Source organism: Brachyistius frenatus, unplaced genomic scaffold, assembly GCF_029030835.1.
Source record: "Brachyistius frenatus isolate BFR_SWC_R1_liver_20210118 unplaced genomic scaffold, ASM2903083v1 Contig_149, whole genome shotgun sequence".
Taxonomy (NCBI): Eukaryota; Metazoa; Chordata; class Actinopteri; family Embiotocidae; genus Brachyistius; species Brachyistius frenatus.
Window position 1 is genome coordinate 461,474 of NW_027210748.1, and position 26,059 is coordinate 487,532.

Sequence of the window (26,059 nt, forward strand, 5' to 3'; positions counted from 1 at the left end):
AATCATAACACTTCCATATACTGTTACTTCAGACACTATTAAGAGATCTTGGTGTTGTAAATTTGATTGTAAATGCTAAAACTGGCATTCTTCCAACATCAAACTATCCTCAGTGACCCATAATAACAGTGAAAACATGTTTTTAGGAAACTTTTACAAATTTCTTAAAAATCTAAAACTGAAATCTCCCATTTTAAAAAAAGTATTCAGACCATTAATTCAGTAGCTAAAATCATTTAAAAGCCTCTGGCAGCATTTACAGCTTGGATGTTTCTTGGGTAAGGGTTTGTGGTGTTTTTCCAGGTTATGCACACTTGGATTTGGGAAGCTTACCCACTCCAGTGTTGTCTTGGCTGTTTGGTTGAGGTCACAGTGGTGCTGAAAGGTGAAGCGTCTCCTGGTCTCAGGTTGCAGACTCAGGACAATCAAGTTCTGCACACATCAGTGCTTATCTGAGCAAACACCACCACAATTTGGAGGGCCACATCAAAGAGTTGTGGTTTTGTAAATGAGAGAGCAAAAATGTCTCTTTCCCTTTGTCATTATGAGTGTAGATTTAAATTCTAAAACTGCAGTAAATTGTGCAAAAAATGGAGTTCCGGATCATTTCTGAAACGACAATATGTAAAAATTGCTTCCTTAAAACGCGTCACCATCCCCTTAAATAAAGATCAGTTTTTATTTGGTTGTTTTTTTAATGGAGTTATCTGACTTTCAATCCTCCAACCCAGAGAAAAAAAAAGAGGGAAAAAAACAAAAACAGAAAATTAAAAAGTTATTTCAGAAAAAACACATTTTGAGGAACACACTAGAAGCTACAAAACAAACTTTTTGAACAACTCAAAAAGACGGAAAAAAACAACAAAAAAAAAAACAGGTTCATATTAGAACAGGTTTTTTTTTAGTTTTTTTTTTTTAGTTACAAATTAAAATGGGCAAAAAGCATAGATTTCACTTAAACATCTTTTTTAAGCTTTTGATTCTGGTGGTTGTGAGGTTTTCCTCTGAGGGCGAATGAGAAAAAACACTGAGCCCGACCCACTGCAGGAAATACACCGGGACGCTCACCGTGTACTTCCTCTGACCCTAGGGAATAAAAACTTTATAGACTATGTGCGAGAGCTGCATCTCTTTGTCCATAAATTCTCTTTATGATGAGCTCAAGAAAAGTGTGCAGCGTGTTTGCACGTGTGTGTTTTGTGTGCACGTATGGTCCGACAGTCTCGTTGCACCCCTTTACTTTTGTAGTCCTCTCTTTTTGTATTTTCTCAGAAATACATTTCTCTCTTCTCTGAACCAGTCAGTAAAGAAGAAAAAAACAAAAACAAAAAAATTGAGAACAAGCCAGTCTGCCGGTGAAGCTGCTGAATACAGTCTGTCAATTAGCCGGCGTTTCATGGTCTGACCAGCGTGTCGGTGGCCACGTGTTTCCCACGGTGGTTCAGTCTGTGACCGTGAACACAGGAAGCGTCCGGCACTGGGACGGCCGGCCCACGTTTCAAACTCAGAGGAGGAAGAGCAAACACGCGCCGCTGCCCGTCCGCTCAGTCCGGAGCCGTCGGAACCAGCAGATCAGGCGGTCCAGCTGACCCAAGGTAGACTATAGGACCTCCGTCAGCGGAGGTGAAGAGGAGGGCGAGAGGAAGGGTTATATGAAAAGGGCTTAGAGAAAGAGAGAGAGAGAGAGAGAGAGAGAGAGAGAGAGAGAGAGAGAGAGAGAGAGAGAGAGAGAGAGAGAGAAAAAGGACGAACAGCTGGCGAACGAGAGAGCGGGAGTTTCACACTCATCTCGCTTTTCATTTGTGTCTCTGGAGAGCTTTCCTCTTCCTCCTCTTGAAGAAACAGCAGCACCTGTAACGCACAAGCCGCCATTAACGGTCTGCTCTAATACTCTTTCATTTCAAGTTATTGATGCCAAAGAAGGAAGAAACATATCACAAAATATGTGACTTTCTGTATGTACGACTGAATGATAAATGCACTGAACTGTTAAATGCGGACCAATCAGCGACCAGTATGGTGTTTAAGTGTGATGACGCTGGAGACCTTCCAACAACAGTGGTGGTAGACGGACGGTACATGGTGGTCAATGGTTGCTCCAAGAGTTTAAAACGTAACCTAACATCTAAGGCCTTTAGGTTGCAGCGATTAGAAATAATCCTGAATGGAGCTTGAGCACGGTTAGACCTACAAAATCACAATTGAACTGAGACCAAGACCGTCTGACCATTGGGGATGAATTCACGGCACACAAACCCCGAAATATCAAAGAAAATCATCATTTAATTTCAAGGGTTGTTCTGAAATACCGTCTGAAGTGTGATTGTCCGATTTCAGTTACACCACGTTCCTGTAAATGTTTTACAATACAAACCCTCTTTATTAAAAATGAAGGGTTGCTGTCTAATTAAACACTAAAAGGCTTTTATTTGAAATAATACAGGAAGTGTTGAGTTTGTATCACATGTACTTCACTAGCTTTTACAGCGCAAATGGTGTCCAATCATAAGAAGACTTCGAGCTGATGTCATGAATCTTAAATGTTAGTATGACTAATTTGACCGGTCCATTTGTTTTGATTTGCTCTCTTGCAGGACAAACACCTTTCAATTTTCAAACATTTAAAAAATGGACATGAATTTGAACCACAACTGTGATACTTAATTTCCTCACTTGGAGAAAAAAAGTGGCAGAGCGTCATGTTTCTATAATGTTGATATAGTCTACACATTGATAATACTTTAGTGTGTGTGTGTGTGTGTGTTGTGTGTGTGTTGTGTGTTGTGTGTTGTGTGTGTGTGTGTGTGTGTGTGTGTGTGTGTGTGTGTGTGTGTGTGTGTGTGTTCTCACTTGGTATCATCAGCCACTTCAACCTCTGCGTTGGCTGTGATTGGTGCGTTGGAGTGTCCGGCAGTGGGGTCGTCTGTGTTCAGCTCTCCGTTGGTCGAACTCATGACCTGGAGGACAAACATGGAAGAGAAGCTTGATGAGCACAGAGCTGCCGACTGCCACATCCGGAGCGATGAACTACAAAAAAGACTTGCATTACATCCACACTAAGCAGATCAATCGGAAAATGCTGTTTACGTGTAAAAACTTGTTTACGCACCAGTGACATTTTTGAAAAGTGCTTTTCCTTCACTGCAGAACAAAAGAAATACAGATTTGTCCTGCTGTCAGTAAGCACTCAGGAAAAGACTCTTTTCAAATGTGGCCAGCTTAATGTGGATGTTATCCTCAGAGTCCTTCAGAGCCGGGCAGCTTTACACCAGATACACGTTGTGCCAACATTCATCTCGTTGCCATGCATTTAGCAGCACCTCTGCTTCATAGCTGACACGTTTTTGGGTGTTCGGCTGATTTGAACTTTGAGGCCTTTAAATGTTTTAAAGCTGCAGCTTACATTTGCTTTTTTAATTTTGTTGTTTTTTTAAACTTTAAATTTGACTCTTCAAAACCTCTCAAGCGCAGTACTGAAGAGGAACAGGCTCAAGACGTAGGACCACAAATAGACCCTCAGCACTCCAACAGAAGCTCATTCAAAAATGGGCCAAATTTTTAAAAACACAATTAAAAACACAATCTTTCAGATCTCGATCATTAATGTCACTTTCAATAATGTGTGGCATGATGGAAATGTACTGCTCCAATAAAAACATGACATTTCTACTCAAAGCGGTTGCATCCTCTGGTATATATCGAGTCTCATCGCAGGCAACAGAATGATTGTCTGATACTAGTGGGGATGTGTGATGTCATAATCTGACATATAATCCTGGTTTTCAGGACCACCCGTCATTTACACTACGAATAAACGTGGTCACTATTACAGAAGATGTTCTTCACTAAAACACTGAGCAAATTATATTTGATTGACTGATAAAATAAAAGAGATTTAATGTGGCTCCACACCTAATAGGACAAGAGAAGTTTGGACCTACTTACTCAGAAGTTTTTCTTTATTTTTTTACTGCTTTTTACACTGTGGAACAAAACTGAAGACATCATAAAATACACGCATGTACTTACGGCAGTGTGATGATTCATTGTTACACACCTGTGAGTGGTGGTAAGTAAAAACCCTTTTCAGTATCTGGTGTGACCCTCTACAACTGCAACTAAATCTAAATTTTACCTTCAAATGGAAAGGTAACTCGCTGCCACACACAGACATGAAATATCAGTCACGCAGTAAATAATTGATCAAATATAATATTTTTTATCCCGTTTGTTTGTTTGTTTGGCTTCTCTTTATCTACTTTTGGGACTTGGGTAAAAATCTGATGATGTTTTACATCATATTTATGCAGACGTAGAAAATTCTGTGGTGAAAGCTTTGCAAATAGTTGGCAAAATGTAAACCAGCTTCATGAGGTCATCGACTAAAATGGTTTCCAACCAGCAGTGACATCACCCGTTGGTTTGTGAACGGCTGTTACGAAGCCTGGAGTTTGGAATTTGTCCGTCGTCATCTTGCTAGTCCCGAGTGGTTTGGAGCAGGAAGTGACCATATTTGGGCGAGCTGGGGGAGGAGCAAGTGGGGGATCTGACTGATCTGACTGGAAATCCGGCAATACTACATCCCACCCACCGATAGCTGTAACCTGACTGCACCACAGGTGTGTCACTTTTTAGAGGCAACTTCTAGTGGCCCTTGGTGGTATTACAGTTTAAGGCACTTCTGCAATGGCATCATTTTTCGTAAGCAGAAGTTACGCCCAACAGAAAGGCCTTATCAAAAGTAAACTGGATGAATTTCTTGTCTTCTTGAAGAGGTTGAGATCATTAGCTGTGTTGTGCTCTATTCAGCTGCTTCAGTCCGTACTATGGCAGGGACTGCTCCAGTAAGTAAAGAGAAACAACAGTCCATCATTACTTAAAGACATGAAGGTCAGAAATCACAAGCCTCAGAGATCACACATGAACATGACCGCAGATTAGAGCTGACATCAGTGCATTCATGTAGCAGACACATCATAACGTCAACTGTTGGGAGGCAACTATCAGGTCTTTATGGTCAAACACATAATCCACTGCTGAGGGAAACCACAAAGAAGAAGAAAGAAAAAAAACACAAGGAATGGAAATCAGACTAGTGGATATCAGACCAGTTAAAATCAGACCAGTGGAAATCAGACCAGTGGAAATCAGACCAGTGGATATCAGACCAGTGGATATCAGACCAGTTAAAATCAGACCAGTTAAAATCAGACCAGTGGATATCAGACCAGTTAAAATCAGACCAGTGGATATCAGACCAGTTAAAATCAGACCAGTGGAAATCAGACCAGTGGATATCAGACCAGTGGAAATCAGACCAGTGGATATCAGACCAGTTAAAATCAGACCAGTGGATATCAGACCAGTTAAAATCAGACCAGTGGATATCAGACCAGTGGAAATCAGACCAGTGGAAATCAGACCAGTGGATATCAGACCAGTTAAAATCAGACCAGTGGAAATCAGACCAGTGGAAATCAGACCAGTGGATATCAGACCAGTGGATATCAGACCAGTTAAAATCAGACCAGTTAAAATCAGACCAGTGGATATCAGACCAGTTAAAATCAGACCAGTGGATATCAGACCAGTTAAAATCAGACCAGTGGAAATCAGACCAGTGGATATCAGACCAGTGGAAATCAGACCAGTGGATATCAGACCAGTTAAAATCAGACCAGTGGATATCAGACCAGTTAAAATCAGACCAGTGGATATCAGACCAGTGGAAATCAGACCAGTGGATATCAGACCAGTTAAAATCAGACCAGTGGAAATCAGACCAGTGGAAATCAGACCAGTGGATATCAGACCAGTGGAAATCAGACCAGTGGATATCAGACCAGTTAAAATCAGACCAGTGGATATCAGACCAGTGGAAATCAGACCAGTGGATATCAGACCAGTTAAAATCAGACCAATGGAAATCAGACCAGTTAAAATCAGACCAGTGGATATCAGATCAGTTAAAATCAGACCAATGGAAATCAGACCAGTGGATATCAGACCAGTTAAAATCAGACCAATGGAAATCAGACCAGTGGATATCAGACCAGTTAAAATCAGACCAGTGGAAATCAGACCAGTGGCTATCAGACCAGTTAAAATCAGACCAGTGGAAATCAGACCAGTGGATATCAGACCAGTGGATATCAGACCAGTTAAAATCAGACCAATGGAAATCAGACCGGTTAAAATCAGACCAGTGGATATCAGACCGGTTAAAATCAGACCAGTGGATATCAGACCAGTTAATATCAGACCAATGGAAATCAGACCGGTTAAAATCAGACCAGTGGATATCAGACCGGTTAAAATCAGACCAGTGGATATCAGACCGGTTAAAATCAGACCAGTGGAAATCAGACCAGTTAAAATCAGACCAGTGGAAATCTGGACTTTGGTCTGATAAGTCCGAATGAGAGGTGGCTTGGTTCCAGCTTTCATGTCTTTGTGAGACGAAGAGAAGGTCTGCTATCAAAGCAAAGGGGACTCATGACGAATCTTTAAATGATTTAAATGATAAACAATAAACAATAACAGTTGACTGTGTTTCTTGGTTGTTTGTATATAATATATATATATACTGTACTGTATATACTGTGCATTTTATATTTAATATTTTTTACTGCTATTTTATTGCTTTTCTATTATTCTATTATTATCTTATTGCTTCTGTATGCTGCTGTAGCGAAAAAAATGTCCCCTCGGGGATTAATAAAGTAACTACCTAACCTAACCTAACCTAATACACTATTTTGTTCAGTACATAATGACGTGTTATTTCATGGTATCGATGTCTTCAGTTCGTTCTACAATGAAGAAAATAAATCAAGTACATTTTAACGAGTAGGTTTGTCCAAACTTCTGAGTGGTATTATGATACCTTTTATAGTACATTTCAGTCCGCTGCGTGACACAAACCACGATGAGGCGTTACTTTCTGCAAAGCATGACACTATTTATGGCAAAGTAAGCCATCGCAACAAGACAACAGCAGCGTGCTTTTACGAAGACCAGCAGACGTCAGCTAACGACGCTAACTGCTGGTGCAGCAGAATGCATTAGTATGTCTCAACATGGACTCTGTTAAATATCAACTTTCCAACACCACACTTACCTCTGCACTGCGTTTAATCACATGCCAAGTCACTACATGTTGCCACAGTGGACACCACCTACTGTCTCACAATCTCTAAAAGGGAAAATCAAGACTTAAAGGTGGAGTCAACGATCCTAATCCAAAACTGTTTTTGTCAAATCCAGCGAATATCTCCTCACGGGACGATATTTTCTTTTATTCTGTATGAGCTGGAAAAAAAAAAAGGTTTTTACAAAAACCTGGCTCTGTAAATGGGAAACAACTCAAATGGCTCAGATAGAGTAACACTGAACTATTACAGCCACCAGGGGTGCTGGTGTTCGCACACAGGACGGGGGGGGAGGGGGGGGCTGACGTACCAAACAGCACAACATAACCACACTGTCAAGAAGAAGACGTTGCCAAGAAACAGCCAAGGAGGAAGGGAGAGGAACAAAATCAGAGTTAAATGCTTCGATCCAATGAGCTGCTTTAACATTGGCGAGACTTTCCAACAGCGGAGATGTCTGATTTTTGAAGGAATGAAGACGGTTTCTGTTTCTGCTGGACAGGTGAGTAAAACGACTTTTGCAATGTTTCACAGAACCAAAAGATCAGTGTTGTACTTGAGTCACGTGTGTGCGTGTCAGGTAACCTTACATTACTTGCCCACAATTATTCTGCTTACATACTAGTTTGCCACTCTGAGAAACCGTCTCATCCTCTTTGCAGCAGGAAGTGTAGCGACACCAGGTACATTAGCGGCTGTGCTATTGGTCGGTTTCTATCATGGTAAGGGTTTTATAGCCACTGAGATCCAAGTTTGCTAGCACAGTGGGATTGTTTGGATTAATGCAAAATTCTAAATTCTATACTAGGTAACGTGATCATCTCTAATCCCTGTAGTTTTGTCGAACAAAGTAAACAACTAACTCTGACTAGTTTTTACTGGTTTGTATTTTGGATCTTGTGTTTGTGAGCTTGCATGTTGTTCCTTTGTGGATATTTTATGCTTGTTTTGCTTTGGAAATGAGAAAGACACATCACCTTCCATGCAGTATAAAGCTGGAACGTCTACCAGTTCGTGTCGGTGCGTCTATGAATATTGGCGGCCAAATTTCTGAAGGAGCACTGAAGGGAGCGGCGTATTTCATTGGCTGTTGTGTTCAAACATCAACAGTCTTTATTCTGATTCGTTGACTGGACCTTTAAAAGAAAATAATGACATATATTCAACTACGTCTGGAGACCTGTCTCTAGTGTCACTCTTCTACACCAGACGCCCCCCTCCCCACACACACACACATTTATCATACACAGTTATGGGTAAAATGGGTGTTAAAATCACAACAATTCTTATGGTTAGAATAATAACCTACTTAAGTTCTCTGCTAATGACCTCTGAACTCTGCTCTGTCAGTAAAGAAGCCAGGCAACCACCTTCTGTCCCCTTGCAGATATTGAACTACTGAACTACAGTATGAAAAAAACAAAAAAAAACATGATGTCTCAAACTAATGTGGACAACAAATTTGTACAATTTATTTTTTTCATATGCCCATATGAGGGAATAATTGAGGTTGTGACTTGAGGTCAGCCCTGCTGCAGAGACAGAGAAGGCCATGCAGGCAGACAGATAGACAGGTAGGCAGACAGACAGGAAGCCAGCAGAGCTAACCCTTCCTCTCAGTACCTGGACAGACCCGCCCAGCCTATCAGCAGTGAGATGGGAGCCCAGCAGCTCTCGATTGGTCACTGGAGTGGGCTGGGACTCACTGCCTTTCCCCTCTGGAGACTAGAGGAGACGGGAAGCCGTTCGCAGGAGAAACAAGAAGGAGGTTGAGGAAGAAGGTGGTGGAGAAGGGGAGATGGAAAAAGGACGGTCGCAGAGAGGAGGTGGAACAGCGTGAGAGAAATAGCAAAAGAAGTAGGAGGACGAGCAGATGGGTGAGGAGAGAAAAAGAAAGAGTGACAAAGGAAATAAAAAAAGAAATAGTGAGTTCAGAGTCAGTATATGGTGGAGGAGCAACAGGAGGGTGAGCACTCAGTCCAGTGGGCGTGTGTGGAGGTCCTGTGCAAAGGAGCTGCTCTTCTTCAACCACACTCATCACACACTTTCTGGCTCCCAGTACAAAGTGGGAACTGGTGACTCAGTAAACATGGATAGATTTCATGTGTGATTGTAAAAGTATGATGACTGATATACTGTGACACAGAGGTAGAGAATAAATCTGATTCATTTGAATGTTTGTTGTAAATCCATATAAAAATCAAGATGTGTCCTTCTGCTATAAACAATGAACCGGACTGAAGGAAAGTCCTCCTTTTACTTCAGGGATAAGGGATTGGTATGATTTTGCAAAGTGTGACATCAAACAGACAGCCACAAATCGTATTAGCTTAAAGATGTACGACAGTCCTGACCATTTAGTATTCATAGGTTTTCTTTCTTCTGTAGCAGTAAAACATTTTAAAGGAGCCTCTAGAAATGAGAAGACTCACTGGCCTCACATCATTAGAGCTGCAAACAACCCATTAAAGCAGACTATTTACTCTGATTCTCTCCATTCAAAAAATGATTATTTGATCTGTTATTGTCTCCTCCTTGAATATAGGATAATCCCCACTATTCAAAGGTGATTCTCTGAAAAGTTACAGTCTCTCTATGGTCAGACGGATGTATTCAAACATTGTTGTGAAAGGAAACAGACTGGAGACAAAACAAAATGCAACCTGTTCATTTGATGTAATATTATTCTGAAAATACTTCTGCCCACTAGTATTTTTATTTTAAAGGTGTTAGTGACATCCTGAAAGTGCTGCTATTTCATTCTTGCACAGCTGCTTCTAGTATTTCAATGTCTAAATATATAAAATGAATGCAGCCCTGATAGCAGTGATTTTCTTTGGTTTCACAAACTGGAATTGAGAAAAGATGTTCAGGTGTAATTGAAACATGTTTTTTGAAATACCTGTTGATTTTTTTGGCAGCATCACCGAGCCGTACCATACAATGAACTGAATGGGTCACATTACATAAAGTATGCTTAAATCGACACAAAAAGTGAAGTTGGGGCAGGGTGTTGTCGTGCTGAAAATATGTCACCCAAAACAAAATGCAGAAGTTGTACAACAGCTTTGTAATAAACAGTATAGCTGCTAATTGAAAGTAGTGTATTAGTATCTGTTAGCAGTTCATTTTAAAGGATAATCGTGGTTTATTTTGTCCACTAATCTAAAGGTTGGCGGTTCAGTACTCAGTGTCCTCCTGTCCACATGCCAGTGTGTCCTCAGGCAGGACACTGAACCCCGAGTTGTTGTTGACGGCCGGCGAACACTTTTCACTTTTAGTGTGTGAAGAGGTGACAGAGAGGCAAACTGTGAAGCGCCTTGAGTCTGCTGAGGTAAAATGAGTGCAGATTGTTTCAGCCTGCTGGATTTATCCTTTAATTTGTCTATTGTGGCTCTACGGTCATGCTAACTTTGAACTATTCGCCTCTGTTGTTGAGATTCTGGGAAACAAGCTACATGTAACAGAATATATCGAAGCAAAAAAAATGTAGATTCACTGCAGCTTTCCAAAAAACTCCCAGATTTTTACGTACATCGTTTTAAACGTCTGTTTATAAGTCTGACTGAATTCTAACAGTAATTAGCGGCTACTTTGCTAACTGTATTAGGGATCTGCATCCGGGGCAAATTCCTGGTTGACCTCATCACTGGCGTATTAAATTAAACCTGAATTATCCTTTAACTTCAGGCGATAAAAATAATTATCCCAGAATTTGGTCATTATTCACTTGTTAAAATTATGAGGCAAAATATAAATATACTGTTAGCTTATAGCACCCAACCCTTTCTGTGAGTGCAGTGTGTAGTTTGCATCAATATGTAAATGAAAAATTGTTGATAAAATAGCATGAAAACTATATTTCACACTATTTTCAAACAACTACACAGCTAGATTTGTACAACAAACCAATTCAGGCACGTACATTGAAGTATCTTTCTGACACATGCTCAGTCTCCATCCATCTGTTATTTATACCCGCTTTGCCCTGAACAGGTTGGCGGGGGATCTGGATCTGGGTGAAGGCCGGGTCCACACTGGACAGGCTGTCAGTCCATCACGGTCCAACACAGAAGGACAGACAGAAACAGGCAACCATTCACACTCACATTCACACCTACGGGCAATTTAGGATCCCCAATTCACCTGACATGTCTTTGGACTGTGGGAGGAAGCCGCAGGGCCCGCAGAAAACCCGCAGAGGCCCCGGTAGAAGATGCGAACCCCGACACAGAAAGACCCCCGATGAGGTACGAAGGCAGAACCACTGATCTGACACTGATCAACAGAACCACATTGAAGGGCAATGCTGGGATTTTATTACATTAAGTCAGCTCAAGAAGTCTCAATCTGACAAATGTGGAGCATTAAATTAATTTCAGGCACAAGCGTTGGTTGTTTTACGTATCGTCTAGTTTGTTTTATCGTCTAGTAGTGTGTACTAATGTGTGGGGAATAATACTGGAATATATAATGTTGAGGATGTGCTGCTGTCACCTGAAAAAGTAAAATTTTTACCTGGTTCTCCACTGGCTTATCAGCGTCATTACTGTGACAGTTTCAACATGTGCCTCGGTGTGTTTTCTTCATGTTTGTAGTTGAATATGCTCAGTCGTGAGTGTTTTATCTTGACCACTCCTCCTGTTCATACAAGAATGTTATTCAATATTCACTGAGAACTATTTGATTATGGGAGACATATGATATGCGACCCGTACCTGGACGAGTTTGCACCGCATCTTTTTAATTTACTTTTTTGATGGAGCTCTACAACAGAATGTTTTGTCGGCTGTAGCTGTCTCAGTATTTTCTGCTGTTTGTACTGTAGCATCTAATCTCACAGAACCGCACACTTTCATTGCGGGCTGGCAGTAACACGACCACCACAGATTACATAACAGACAGCAGCCTTGCTCTGCTGTCGATCAGACTACAGCTGCCGTCCTCTGTGAACGACCCACACTCAGTGTGTTCGAGCTGCTCGGTTGATCAGTGTCAAAAAAACATTGTGATTCGATTTGGTCAACGGTGATTAAATGCAGCGTTAATACTGTAACACAAGACTATCAGGATCCTGGTATTAAGGTGCTACAAAAACATGAAATATAACAATGAGGTATTCAGGTGTTAACCCTTATTTTACTGCTTGGACGTTTGCTGCTATATTTAGGAACCAAGCATGTTAACCCGGCAGCGAGGTCGGACAACTTTGCCAGTGGAGAAAACAAGAAAGTGATGAAAGCTGAGGGAGCAGCATGTTGAGGGAGACGCAGGGCAGCTTCATGTAGCCAGAGAGGAGTGAGGAGTGAGTGTGAGTGAGTGAGTGAGTGAGTGAGTGAGTGAGTGAGTGTGTGTGTGTGTGTGTGTGTGTGTGTGTGTGTGTGTGTGTGTGTGTGTGTGTGTGTGTGTGTGTGTGTGTGTGTGTGTGTGTGTGTGATGAGTGTGAGTGAGTGTGTGTGTGTGTGTGTGTGTGTGTGTGTGTGTGTGTGTGTGTGTGTGTGTGTGTGTGTGTGTGTGTGTGTGTGTGTGTGTGTGTGTGTGTGTGTGTGAGTGAGTGAGTGAGTGAGTGTGAGAGAGTGTGAGTGTGTGTGTGAGAGAGTGAGTGTGTGTGTGTGTGTGTGTGTGTGTGTGTGTGTGTGTGTGTGTGTGTGTGTGTGTGTGTGTGTGTGTGTGTGTGTGTGTGTGTGTGTGTGTGTGTGTGTGAGTGTGAGTGAGTGTGTGAGTGAGTGAGTGTGTGTGTGAGAGTGTGAGTGAGTGTGTGTGTGTGTGTGTGTGTGTGTGTGTGTGTGTGTGTGTGTGTGTGATGAGTGTGAGTGAGTGTGTGTGTGTGTGTGTGTGTGTGTGTGTGTGTGTGTGTGTGTGTGTGTGTGTGTGTGTGTGTGTGTGTGTGTGTGTGTGTGTGTGTGTGTGTGTGTGTGTGTGTGTGTGTGTGTGTGTGTGTGTGTGTGCGTGTGTGCGTGCGTACCTGGTTTTTGGTCTGCGGGGCTTTCTCTCGGTTGCTTGTCTGAAGTGGAGTCTCACTGGCCACTGGACCAATAGGAGTGGGCTAAACACAGGACGTGAGGTCACAATGGGAGAGAAAGACAGGAGGGAAACACACAGTTGGTTATTAGCCATTCCCATATGTGAACTTTATATCCCGGTTCTTCCCCTGTACGAACTCTACTGGAAACATTCATACAGTCCAATAATATTCATGATAAAAAATAGTGGTTACTAGAATTAACTCCAGTTCTGTAGGTAAGTGCAATGCGTCTACTGGACTTTTGGTGAGGCCTTCGACGCTATCATTTACGCTCTTATTATTAATGTTCTTTTAAATATTATCTATGTGTATTTATATGCAACAAAAATAGTTATTTTCTGCATCGTACCATTTCCTTCAGCCTCTAGAGACCTTCAAGTGTCAAACGCTTCCAATTAATGAACAGACAAGGCAAGATGAACATGACGAACCTGATCTACAACCATTCTGCTGTCGTTTTCAATTATTCTAACACCGACAAGGAATAGTCTCATCATTTCTACTTTCCTCACTCATGACTCAGATGACACATTACTTAGAAATTGTTTTAGGATGAAGGGATCAGGACTTTTTGACTTTGTGGGGAAATAAATCTCAATGGATAGGAAGACTTTCAGTTCCTGTTAACACGACACTTCAGTCATATGACCATGTTATCACTGTCAAACAAATCTCACAGCATTGACAGTGTGTGTGTGTGTGTGTGTGTGTGTGTGTGTGTGTGTGTGTGTGTGTGTGTGTGTGTGTGTGTGTGTGTGTGTGTGTGTGTGTGTGTGTGTGTGTGTGTGTGTGTGTGTGTGTGTGTGTGGCACCAAACACACACTAACCAGTGGCTTCCCGGTCCAGTCGTACTGGTAATCAAAGATGTATCCGTTCTTGTCAAAGAGGTCCGTGAAGAGTTTCCTCAGGTAGTCATAGTCTGGCTTCTCGAAGAAGTCCAGGCGACGCACGTACCGCAGGTAGGTGGCCATCTCTTCTGTTACACACACAGGGATGCAATTCACACGCACACACACACAAAGGCAGGAGGACACACACATGCACCCACATTCATAGATGGAGACACACAAAACTGAGATCAACATCTACTCTTCATGCAGCAGCCGCATAGGAACAACGGGCCTCATTCACCAACCGCTCTGAATACATTTCTTCAGAAAACCCACTTACACAGTTTTTAAGTAGATTCTGGAATTCACCGATGTTTTCTGATTCTGGATCTGTGTGCAGGTGAACGGGATCTTACAGGTTCTTATGCTACACTAATAAATATGACAGAGATCTCCGGTTCTGAACAACTGGAGTTGGTCTTCCTCTTGGATTCCGGTACTCCACAGTTTTTTCGTCATTGTTTTCTTTCTCTCAACTCCTCTTTTTTCTCCCTTACTTCCTGTGACTCCATGTTTTTCTAATTAGGAAAAATTGGGCTGTGGGATTCATCAAGATAAAAGCTTGTGTGCAACCAAATCTGGGGTTTAAGACCACTCCGTGAATCTGACGTTGACCTTTATTAAGAACAAATTAGAGAAAAATCTTAAGAAGATATTGGTGAATGTAGTGGAGGTGTGTGTGTATACAAACCTGGGAAGTTCTCACAGAGGACCTCTATCGGTGTGTCTCTCTTTGTGTCTCCGATCTTCTGATAACGTTCTTTCAGAGTGTCAGCCTAAAAAAGAGAGAGACAGAGGGAGGAATTTATTCATAACATGCAACGGATAAATGCAAAGTGACTGAAGATAAAGTGAAACACGAAAGAAAGAAAAACCAAAACAAAGCCAAACAAAGATGACAACTGATGTCTGGCTGGCGGGTCGGCTGTCTGCTCACCTTGAGTCCCTGCCAGGGCAGGCTGCCTCGCAGAAAGTACATGAACATGTGGCCAAGAGCTTCCAGGTCATCCCGCCTGCTTTGCTCTGAAATAACAGAGAACAAGAACAAAGGCTGAAACGCCACGACGGCATCATGGGTGTTAAATTCAACACCTTCAAAGCCAAGAACACAAACACTACATGATTCAACGATCAGTCTGGTTCTGGTTCTTATGATACCGGTGCTATGAGACAGGGAAATGAGTGTATGCATGTGAGGCTGCAGGTACGACGCTCAATCCCTCTCAACTTCACAGTTATGTTTTTACAGCTTTTCGGATTTGGCAGTGACGGTACAGAACATTTTCCGTTAGCAGAGCAGCAGCAGCATTAATTTCAGTCCTTCATCAATGTCTATTCAGGCTGCCTGAATGTGGCTCACCCACTTCATAGATGTAATAAATGGACTTAAATAAGTGTAGATATACTCTTCCAGTAGCAGTTAATTGGTAAAAGTGAAAGTCAATTCAATCAACTCAAAACATTTTCTTATGTCATCATTAAAAGTCATTATAACGCAACTAAAAAGGAGTGATTCCACCTCGAGGGCACAGTGCAGCGCCTGGATCAGGATTTTCTGGAGGTATCTTTTGGTTTGTCATCATTTGGATTAAAACAAAATTAAAAAGATGTCTAATCACTGTTGATGGTATATGTAGAAGCATATGAATAAATACATTCTCAGTGTTTCTGGGAACAGAACCATCAGCACCATGTACAGTGATATAAGGTGTTTTTCTCTGACCACAAGAACTATTTAAAATGTCTAAGAACAGTGGGAGGGAGTTCCCCTTTTTTGTGTGTCCACACAGGGGGAACTTGGAACCTTCTCACTTCCAATAACTGTTTTGTGGTACTTTATTTGCTCCTATGTCTGGGGAGGTACTTTCCCCATTACAATAGGAACCTCGCTGACGTCAGTGTGCAGTGATTGGTCGAACAGGAGCACCGGCGACCGCCATGTTTAAAACACGCGTGAACAGTTAGCCTGGTAAACTACAGCTACGAACGAAGTCGTTTAAAACAGCAGCGGTCCTCTGAACTGTTTGGTTGGAAAACGTCAATTGTTTGTGCTTTTTAATTGGCAAAAATGTCAACCTGAATAAAGAGCTGTATTTCAACATCATTGCTTTAAGGCACCCACACTGGCTGCTGATTGGTCTTCCCTTTGGAGTTACTGTGCTATCGTTCATGCAAACAGGGTTCCCAGACTATAATCACAGTGATAAAAACTGAACCTGTGAGCAATAGTCCATGGCCAACAGAAACTGAATCATTCTGCTGCCATAAATGTATGGAGGGGCAGTTGTTGTTGGACACTGTCACCAATGGCAACCAGGAGAGTTAGCTGGATAGAGAAGTGCATGAGACCCTCTTTGAGATACTAACGATAAAGTAAGAAAGATGACTAAAACCAGCAGACAGAGCGGATGATCTTTGACTGTGTTTTGTCGCCTGACTCTATGTTTTAGCCCCTTTTGGGACTTCACCCGTAATGAAAAACCAAAACCGGTGGGTTGTCCCTCTTTGGGGCTTGATCCCTCATCAGACTACTCTATGCATGAATTGCCAGTTTATAAAAGTGCATTTTATATGAGGGCGCCTGCCATGGATGATACTTGTGAGTTTATGTTGCAGGGTGAAGCAGCTCACCTTTCCCCAGGTGTGTATTGATGCTCATGTATCTCGCAGTTCCAGTTAGACTCTTGTGTTCTCTGTATGGGATGTGTTTCTTGGTCTCCGGGTCGATGTATTCTTTAGCTAGGCCAAAGTCTATGATGTGGATGGTGTGTTGCCGCTTGGAGCCGGGTCGGCCCACCAGGAAGTTCTCTGGCTTCACGTCTCTATAGATGAGGCTTCTGGTGTGGACAAACTCCATCCGAGTTATCTGAGGGAGAAGACGGAGGAATTTACATACAATCAGCCAACCGAGAAAGTCCAACAATAAAGTACAAGATTTTTTTTTACCATTATTATGTAATATATACAAGTGTAAAAATATTTGTTTTACCAGTTGTATGGCTATCATGAGTACGGTCTTTAGCGAGAAGGTCCTGTCACAGAGGTCAAACAGGTCTTCTAAGCTGGGTCCCAGTAGCTCCAGAACCATAGCATTGTATTTACCACATGGTCCAAAGTAAAACACCTGAGGTACACCCTCTGGAAAACCAATGAAACAGCAAGACATGAACAATGATCAAACATCAGTCACCAATCAAAAAAGTATTTATGCCCCCTACACCAAATTAATGCCATTTTACATTTTATTCATATTACCAGTTAATTTAGAACATCCATACTATGTTGGGTCGATTTGATTTTTTAAAATTAAATTAGATTGTCTCTGCCCTCCCTCAGTCAAACATTGAGTTAGCAGTCCCTGCACTGAATATGAAAATAGGCCTTCCTACAACTTCTTTACAAATGTTGGTGTAATTAAACTTGACTGATTCCAACATTAAAAAAAACATACAGCACCTAAAATGAAAAAAAAATAAAAAATCAAAGAGCTGATGGTTCTCACCTGAACCTCCCAGTTGTTTGTAGAAGCGATATTCTAGGTGGAGCTGTGGTGCCCGGGACTTGATTGGCTCCTACGCAGGAGGATTATGTTACAATCACAATGATTCTCAGTCATAGCAGTCAGAGTTCAAAGAGTCTGAGTATTCTTTTTTATAAATGACAGATTTAATTTGATTATGAGTTAGAGTGGAGATTTATGGGGGAAATGCCAATTTTAGAACTAGAATCAGCTTTACCGTCCACGTATGTTAAGACATACAAGGTTCTCTCAATGTGCAAAAATAAAAACAGACATAAACAGACATATAAAGAATAAGAATTAACCATTTAAATTAAATCTACAACAAAATAAAATGTGCAAAAGTGAAACACTCTAAATACTTTCTGAGGCAAGTACATAAAAATGTTTAAGTGCAATTACAAACTATTTTCTGTCATTTTTAAGTGACTAATGTTATCAAAAAAGACATTATTAACAATAGGGATATCATATTAATAAAATAATGTGTGCTGCCCTACAATGCAATAAATTTGACTAATTGAGTTCATGTTTACCAGTTTGATAGCCACGTATTCATTGGTGTACAGGTTCTTTCCAAGTCGCAGCTCTCCAAAGTTCCCACAGCCGATCTTCTTTCCAACCCGAAAGTTCGGGCCGACCATCAGAACCCCGGAGTTGGAGCCGGCCCCCCGGCCGCTGTGCCCCGACCGGCTGCCTGTCTTCCCAGACATCCTCTTCCCCTCCTCTGTCTCGCCCTTTCCTCCACCTCCACCTCCGCCTCCGCCTCCGCCTCCACCACCGCCCCCTCCTCCTCCTCCTACTCCCCGCTTGTCAAAGTCCATCAGTTTGTGGTAGCCTGGCCTCTCCACGGTTAAGCTGATTCCATGCAACCAAAACAACCACCAAAACAACTGCCTAGCGGCGTGACGGTCAGACGTTGCGGTGGTCGACGCTGGGCCACACTCTTTGACTTTAAAGAGGATTGGGACTGAGCTGTAGCAATTTAGGAGGAACTACGATGGATGTGAGACGAACTAAAAAAAAAAGAGAAGGGGATCTCATGAAGAACAAGATCTTAGTTGGGCGGAGCTAACTCGCCGTCAGCATGAATCTGGATCCAAAACAAAACAGATGAGAGCTGATGAGAGCAAAAGAAGAAACAGAAGCTGTTGATTTTTTAGTGGGTGGGTGGGTGGATGACTGAAATAAAAAGAAATGAAAAGATGATAAGGTTTGGGGGCAATACTAGCGATGACTTTATACCCCCTTGTAGGGGCCAGAGATGGTGATGAAGGATAATGGCCTGATCTGTCACCATAAGTGGCTGGCCATATGCTAACATGCTATATGAAACTGGGAAGCAACGCTAGCTTCGGGCTCAGGCATAACAATTTACCATGACAGTAGATAAATGAAACAAAAGGAGTTCAGAGGGTCTCTCTTTTTTCTTTCTTTCTTTTTTTTTTTTTACATCGAACTCTTAGTTATTACGTAATACTTCTGTTGTTTGATTTACTGCCATAGGTGTAAGCAAGACAGCTTTAGACCAAGACTTCCTATAATTACTGGACTTGTGTTCTCGTCCCAGGTCCCACAGGGGCTGCTAACATGTCACCCAGCTGCTTGGTCCTATAAAACAAAGCTTTGGCCGCTGGCAAGTGCTGCTGTGTGTCATACCACCTGAGAAAACAGACAGAAGAAAATAACAATTAGATTCAAAACATTTTAGAAACGGTCCACCATATTTTCACATCAAATGTATGATACAGTACATTTAGACAACAGGATTTTTTTGTAGCAGTAATGAGAAATTGCTTTGACAGCCCATCAACTCTGGTCTATTTAGAAAGGATGGTAACAAATCACTGATCAGCAACCAAAGTATTCTGGTGTTGTACTCAACCTCCTGAGCGAAGAGTCACATTATGGTTAAGTATGTAATAAATCATATGAATTAGTATCAGATTTATTAGTTTTTCCAGAGGTGCTGATCTTGTAGAAATGGCTACATGAGATAATACATTTTGGCAGATAAGATTTGAAAATGAACAGTAACCGACTGAGAGTAAGAGAAAACCAGGCCAGAACTTCTCCTCCAGGGGACAGGACATGTTCTCGAGTGGTTCAGATTCCTTCTTCTAGTAACACTCATTACGGATACTCCAATTCCTTCCTTCACTCCTCCAAGTCCTCTTCTCACTTCACTCTTTCTGTTTGCATCCAGTCTATCGTCACCTCTCCTCTTCTCACATCATTTTCATTCTACTCAACATAAGAGATGCACAATAAATTTAAACTTATGCCTCGATGTGATCTCATTTTTAAATGACAACAATTCTTCCACATTTTCATTCACAATATCAGTTTCATAAAAACAAGCGCTCCTACTCTCTTCTTCAATAAATGACCACCTGGAAGTGGATGTGCAGGTATCATGCCGAGTAGTGCCTGCTCACTGAGAATAGCAAGTACCTCGCAGGACGACGTACCGCTGCAGGTAAAACTGTCAAGATATTGTGATGATTTGGCAAAGTAGTTGGCCAACTGTTTCAAAACGATGCAATGTATCTTTTTCAGGTTCATTAATGATGAAAAAAATTATCTGAAGTGTGTTTTTTTTTTTTTAACAATTGATGATTTATTATATCTATAATATGTTTCATGTGTTTTAAATATACTCCGATAGTTTTAGATACTAAAACGGATAGTTATAATAAACAGTTTAAAAATGTGAACAAATGAATTGGGGGTGTTAAAATTCTTTTTTTTTCCCCACAAAACTGATTGTTTCTGCTGAGCAATACATTCCCTAATATTTCAGCTGTGGTCAGTATAAAATGTATGGAATTCATACCGTCAAGACATAACAGCCAAAAAAATGAGATGCATCCTGCGAGGTTCATGCAATTCTTATACATCAGGCCCCGTCATGTTATTATCAGTTGTCTTCTGTATTGGGTAATAAAGTGCAATAAACATTTATATTAAACTAAATTGTGAGAGAGAGTCATGATCTCAGTTCTACACCAAAAAACCATGATGGTCATTTTATCCAGAGCGACGCCGCCTTAACTCAAGACGCCCCTTTTCTCTCCCTGCTCTCCCTGTAAATGCTTATTGGGATGCAAGTATGCACTAGAAAGATGGATCAAGCTCTGTTTGTGAAAATCTAGAATAATCTTCGATGATTTATTAGTTGTGTTTCACTTGGGTTTTATAACACACAAAAGACTAGCACAACAACAACTCATTTTAAGTAACGTTAAACAAGTAGAAGGTTACTGCCCCCTCATACATGTGCACATAAATACAGGCTTCTTACTTATGATACTGACATGGAGGACACAGAAAAAGAAGGATCAGACTGCAGAGGAAGAGGAAATGTCTCCGATCGTGGGTGAGGACGTCAACGCGTCTCCTCTGAGGTCATTAACAGGAATAACATCGCCTCTGAGGCAGGGTCACATATGAACTATGAATATCAGGGTTTGCTGAATTTCTGCAGAGGCTTCTTGGAAATGCTTGAGGACAATCCAGACATATGTGCTTCTGTAGCCCCGACAACTCTTCTCTTCTCTTTAACTGATCACAACGCGTTAGCTTCAGGACTCGTATTCCTCCACTTAAACTTTTAGCATATATCAATCATTTATGCTGATCAGCTGAATAGTTTTAAACCAGGATCAAATAGCTTGTAAATAAACAAGGTGTTTCAGATTCATGAGCTACAGTTGTTATTTCAGTGTGTCAGATGCTTAGTGTGTCAATATTTAGGTAAATATACAGACACGTATTAGATCCATAACTGGAGATCCCCTGTATTAAAGGACTCAGCTCAGGATCTGGCTCCATGTATTTTAATTGGGACGTTCCTACTGTAGTCATTGGGGCACTTAAAGTTAAAACATACATGTTCGTATTAGGGCTGCCCCCTCAGGATCGTCGAGTCTAATCATCAGTCCAAAGACCCCCCAACTCCAATCTCTGTTTCTCAGTTGACTCCGCACCCCCTGGAGTACTTCTTGCATAATGCTATTAGTAAGTATCTTTTATGGTTTGTCTTATGTTCAGTTATTCTTCTGGAATCTTTGCAAAAAGTTGTTTATTTGCCCGTGATGGAGCTGGGGCTCAGTGAACTGGAAGCACGGCTCTGCACCACGAAAACCCGATCGTTAGCTGCTAAAGTTAGCCAGCGCCTCGGTAACCCGTGCGAGCAGAGCCAGCCAAGCTCGTCCTCGTCTGAACAGAAGCCCAAGAATTACAACCCACCAGCTCCACAGGGAAGAAATGAGTTATGTAACGCAATATTAAACTATACCAACATAAACAATATCGCCTCATTCTATATTTTATTTGAAAATATATCAATATATCCAACCCTGCCCTCGTAAAAGCTTAAATTATTTTTTCTTATGGCTAGCTGGATGTAGGAGAGGAGGAATCTTCATATGTACATGAGAGAGCATCAGCCTTGTGTTTTAGAAACCAAAACATGAACCAGGATACACGACGAAGGTACCATTAGTATTTTGTAAAAGCCATCTCTCTCTTCCTGGAGTTCATGCATTGGTCTGAAGTGTTGAATCTGAAAAACTCTGATTCAAGCAGAGGCCAGATCCAGATGTACCACTGTGTTAGTACAAACAACTATCTAGGTCAATTACAGTCTAGTCAGATACTGACATTCAGATCCCATCAAACCCCTGCAACTAGAGGCACAGGATATTTTTAGCAAATAACAGTGGCTGAATGCAAAAAAAAAAAAAAAAAGGGGGTTGACACTGATACCGATCTGTAAAGACTGCAGTAGGTGACAGGAGCTTCAACAGTGCAGCTGCATTGGGCTCTTTGCCTGAGAACCTGAATGTGTTTCTGTGGAAACGGTGCTCAGCTGAGTTGATCAAATGAGTGAAATAGGTTGCTCAACAAACAAGCTCGTAAGACTTCCTACAATCCGATTCCATTGATAAAATACGTTCTGCTCTGACTGAAGTTAGATCTATGCCTTTAATTACACCCCTGAAGCACTATTTTGTTTTACTCTCCCACAGAGGCCTCTGTCAGATTGAGCAACTAACTGCAAAAAAAAAAAAAAAAAAAAAAAAAAAAAAAATCAATGCTGCTCTATAGGCCATATATGAGAAAGGGTTCGGCCTGTGCAAAGCTACAGGCACATTCCCTCCCACACACTGTGGCCTCCGCTAAGAGAAGAGTTTGCAGATCTTGTATATTTACAGTCTATAAGCCTTTTACTTTAAAACACATATTTCAACTAGCTTTTTCTGGTAAAACTTCTCCTTGCTGCAATCACTGAACAATTTTTCATTTCATTATGCCTGTGCATGATATTTATATCCTTCAACAAACTCGGGTTATTAACATGTTTAAATTTAACAAGTTTAAATTTCTCAACTACGAACCATGTTTAACTAGGGAACATGTTTTAAAATAGCTCTTTTCTTCCTGACCACAACTGATAGTGAGTTAACATATGCTTAACAGTAAACTATACTGGAAAATATACTTTTTACATATAAAAAAAACAAAACAGTATTGAAGATGATAAACAAATACATGGATCCTGCTATTCAAAACTGACTTTGTTGTCTGCAATGTTTTGCATCATTCTCCCCTCTTCAAGCTAAGCAGTGTCAATTTATTTAGTGGCTTATTACGCCCTCTAACCTGCGTGAAACCTCACAAGCAACACTATCCGCCACACAGTGTGCTGCAGGCTCCAAACCTGACCCCATTCACTGAGCAACAGGGACAACAGACTCAATAGTTTACCACAAGAGAAATTTGACGCACAAGAACCGTTTCTTGCACATACCAATTTAGATGCAATTGATTTAATTAAAATCTGCTGACACATAATGCACCACCTATGACATATAAGCCTTTTGATTTATAGCATTTCATGCAAATATAATCTATGAGCTACAAACACAGTTTATTACATCGCTAATGATGGGGAGAGCTCACTTTGTGTTCATTGAAAGTTAGGAACATGAAAAAAAGCCTGGTGACAATACTTGATATCATTGTTTTACATTTCCCAAGCTCTCTCCTGGCTGGGCTGTACTTTAGATACTCCTGTGTGAAGCAGCAACTAGTGAACACATGGCGTCCTCTCCCTCTGCCAGCTGAGCATGAAGCAGTGCTTACTAATAATAAACTTCCTGAGGTCATTTAAAAACAAAAGTTTTCCCCCTGTGACAGGTGTCATTAACACTGTCAGCTAAAAAAATAATAATCTAAGAATACCTTTTTAATAAATATCTATGTACGACCTCTTGTTTAGTTTGCTCTGATATTATATTTTCTATAACAAATGACCAAATTACTGCTTTCTCTGCATTACCTGTCACCACGTCCTCCATTGTTTCATGTGTTGTAAACAGCATTTCAACTGCATCTTGTTTTTAAGGCATATTAGAGTATCACTGACAAGCTGATGGGTGCATGCAGACGCACAGCTGGGGAGCAGAGCCTTTATCTAGTAATCACTCGGCTCATTTTAAGCTTTTCTCAGCATGTGAAACAGAGTTTTTAGAGGAAATCCAGCAGCTCTTCGTGTTTCTACATGGCCTCGTCTCACCACCACAACGAGTCGACCGGGCTGCACCAGCTCTTTAACTCCATTCTAAAAAAAACAAGTCCGAGTGCTGGTAAACACTTTAAAGAGGCTGCAAATCAACGCTTTGTTCAAAGCTGTCGGTGTTTAAAATTTGGGGTGAAAAAGCTTCTCAGGAGCAGAAGAGCTGGAGTCTGCTAATGGTGCTAACGTTAGCCGATACGACTGCAGCAGATTTCAACATTCAGGAGGCTGCCGACTGTTAAATAAGACGACGGAGATCCGAGAGTCGTTCAACGACGACGGCCGGTCGCCCGTCTGAGACAAACACTCGTGTTGTTGTACGTGAGACTCCACCGAGCAGGAAGTTCGGCTTAGGCCGCAGGAGTTTGTGTTTGGCCTCAAGTGAAGCTTCACAGCGTTAGCTTCATTGAAACAAGTTTCCAGAAGGCTGTATGTGGAAATGTATTAGCGAGTAAAGAAAAGTAATGTCGGGCAGTACAACGACGACGTGAACAGACGGCGGTGTTTACTTTGGCCAGAGGACGACATCAATAGTCAGCTAACGTTTACGAGCTGCTGTGGTCGTAGCTAGATAGAAGCTAACATTAGCTAACGATAGCCAGCCAGCTAACTAGCCACTGTTGGCTAACGCTGAATTTCTGCAGTCATTCATAAACACCATCCGCAAAATGTACAAACACGCGTGTGTAAAGCTGGAAATAGAGCTTACGCACCTAAATCGGCTTTTCTTTGTGTCGCTATTTTTATATCTCGGAATAAATTGTTCTGGTTTTTCTTCGTCTCGTTTTCCGGCTCATCTCTTTTTTCTGGGGATGTTTGGCTAACCAGCTGAACAGAACCTGCCAGCGACGCTCACGCAGTTTGCGCAGATGGCGCAGATGGCGCAGATGGCGCTGAGTGCGGCGCAGTGGACGGAAGGAGCGCGTGCAGACCGCTTTGAAGAATATCCACCGACAACCTGCGTGGTGTGCGTGAGAGGAGCCACGCGCACCTCTATCTGTGGAGAAAAGTTGATTTAGACTTGTATGGCATCTTGCTGAGATTATGAGTGTGTATGTGTTTTATGAGAGTGTGTGTGTGTTTTATGAGAGTGTGTATGTGTTTTATGAGAGTGTGTATGTGTTTTATGAGAGTGTGTATGTGTTTTATGAGAGTGTGTATGTGTTCTATGAGAGTGTATGTGTTTTATGAGAGTGTGTATGTGTTTTATGAGAGTGTGTACGTGTTTTATGAGAGTGTGTGTTTTATGAGAGTGTGTATGTGTTTTATGAGAGTGTGTACGTGTGTACGTGTTTTATGAGAGTGTGTATGTGTTTTATGAGAGTGTGTATGTGTTCTATGAGAGTGTGTATGTGTTTATGAGAGTATGTATGTGTTTTATGAGAGTGTGTACGTGTTTTATGAGAGTGTGTACGTGTTTTATGAGAGTGTGTACGTGTTTTATGAGAGTGTGTACGTGTTTTATGAGAGTGTGTGTGTAGTGTGTTTTATGAGAGTGTGTATGTGTTTTATGAGAGTGTGTATGTGTTTTATGAGAGTGTGTACGTGTTTTATGAGAGTGTGTACGTGTTTTATGAGAGTGTGTACGTGTTTTATGAGAGTGTGTACGTGTTTTATGAGAGTGTGTATGTGTTTTATGAGAGTGTGTACGTGTTTTATGAGAGTGTGTACGTGTTTTATGAGAGTGTGTACGTGTTTTATGAGAGTGTGTGTGTTTTACGAGAGTGTATCTGTTTTATGAGAGTGTGTATGTGTTTTATGAGAGTGTGTATGTGTTTTATGAGAGTGTGTATGTGTTTTATGAGAGTGTGTACGTGTTTTATGAGAGTGTGTATGTGTTTTATGAGAGTGTGTACGTGTTTTATGAGAGTGTGTATGTGTTTTATGAGA

At 41.4% G+C, this 26,059-nt stretch overlaps 1 protein-coding gene across 5 annotated transcripts; it reads right to left on the bottom strand.

Moving 5' to 3' along the window:
- Window positions 1-655: 655 nt before the first annotated feature.
- LOC138631111 (casein kinase I-like) lies at window positions 656-25,127 on the bottom strand. 5 transcript variants are annotated; one of them, XM_069715875.1, is made up of 12 exons: window positions 24,883-25,127; window positions 18,123-19,248; window positions 17,569-17,638; window positions 17,056-17,204; window positions 16,698-16,932; window positions 15,004-15,089; window positions 14,758-14,842; window positions 14,004-14,149; window positions 13,117-13,197; window positions 8,775-8,876; window positions 2,851-2,957; window positions 656-1,851 (listed from the first exon to the last, which is right to left on the bottom strand). In XM_069715875.1, the coding sequence occupies exons 2-12, from the start codon at window positions 18,408-18,410 to the stop codon at window positions 1,797-1,799; spliced, it is 1,404 nt and encodes a 467-aa protein (XP_069571976.1). In that variant the 5' UTR covers window positions 18,411-19,248; window positions 24,883-25,127; the 3' UTR covers window positions 656-1,796. The 5 variants fall into 5 exon arrangements, with proteins under 5 accessions (XP_069571976.1, XP_069571974.1, XP_069571975.1 ...); XM_069715873.1 differs by having other exon boundaries at window positions 14,004-14,152; XM_069715874.1 differs by lacking the exon at window positions 24,883-25,127 and adding an exon at window positions 19,629-20,161 and having other exon boundaries at window positions 14,004-14,152.
- Window positions 25,128-26,059: the final 932 nt, after the last annotated feature.

What these genes read in the sequence shown, in the direction of transcription:
- LOC138631111 (XM_069715873.1), bottom strand. Translation starts at nt 18,410, where the DNA reads ATGGACTTTGACAAGCGGGGAGTAGGAGGAGGAGGAGGGGGCGGTGGT. An exon ending in ACTGGACCGGGAAGCCACTG is followed by an intron (nt 13,198 to 14,003) that starts GTTAGTGTGTGT and finishes TCCTGTGTTTAG; the next exon opens with CCCACTCCTATTGGTCCAGT. An exon ending in GAAGTGGCTGATGATACCAA is followed by an intron (nt 1,852 to 2,850) that starts GTGAGAACACAC and finishes TGTGCGTTACAG; the next exon opens with GTGCTGCTGTTTCTTCAAGA.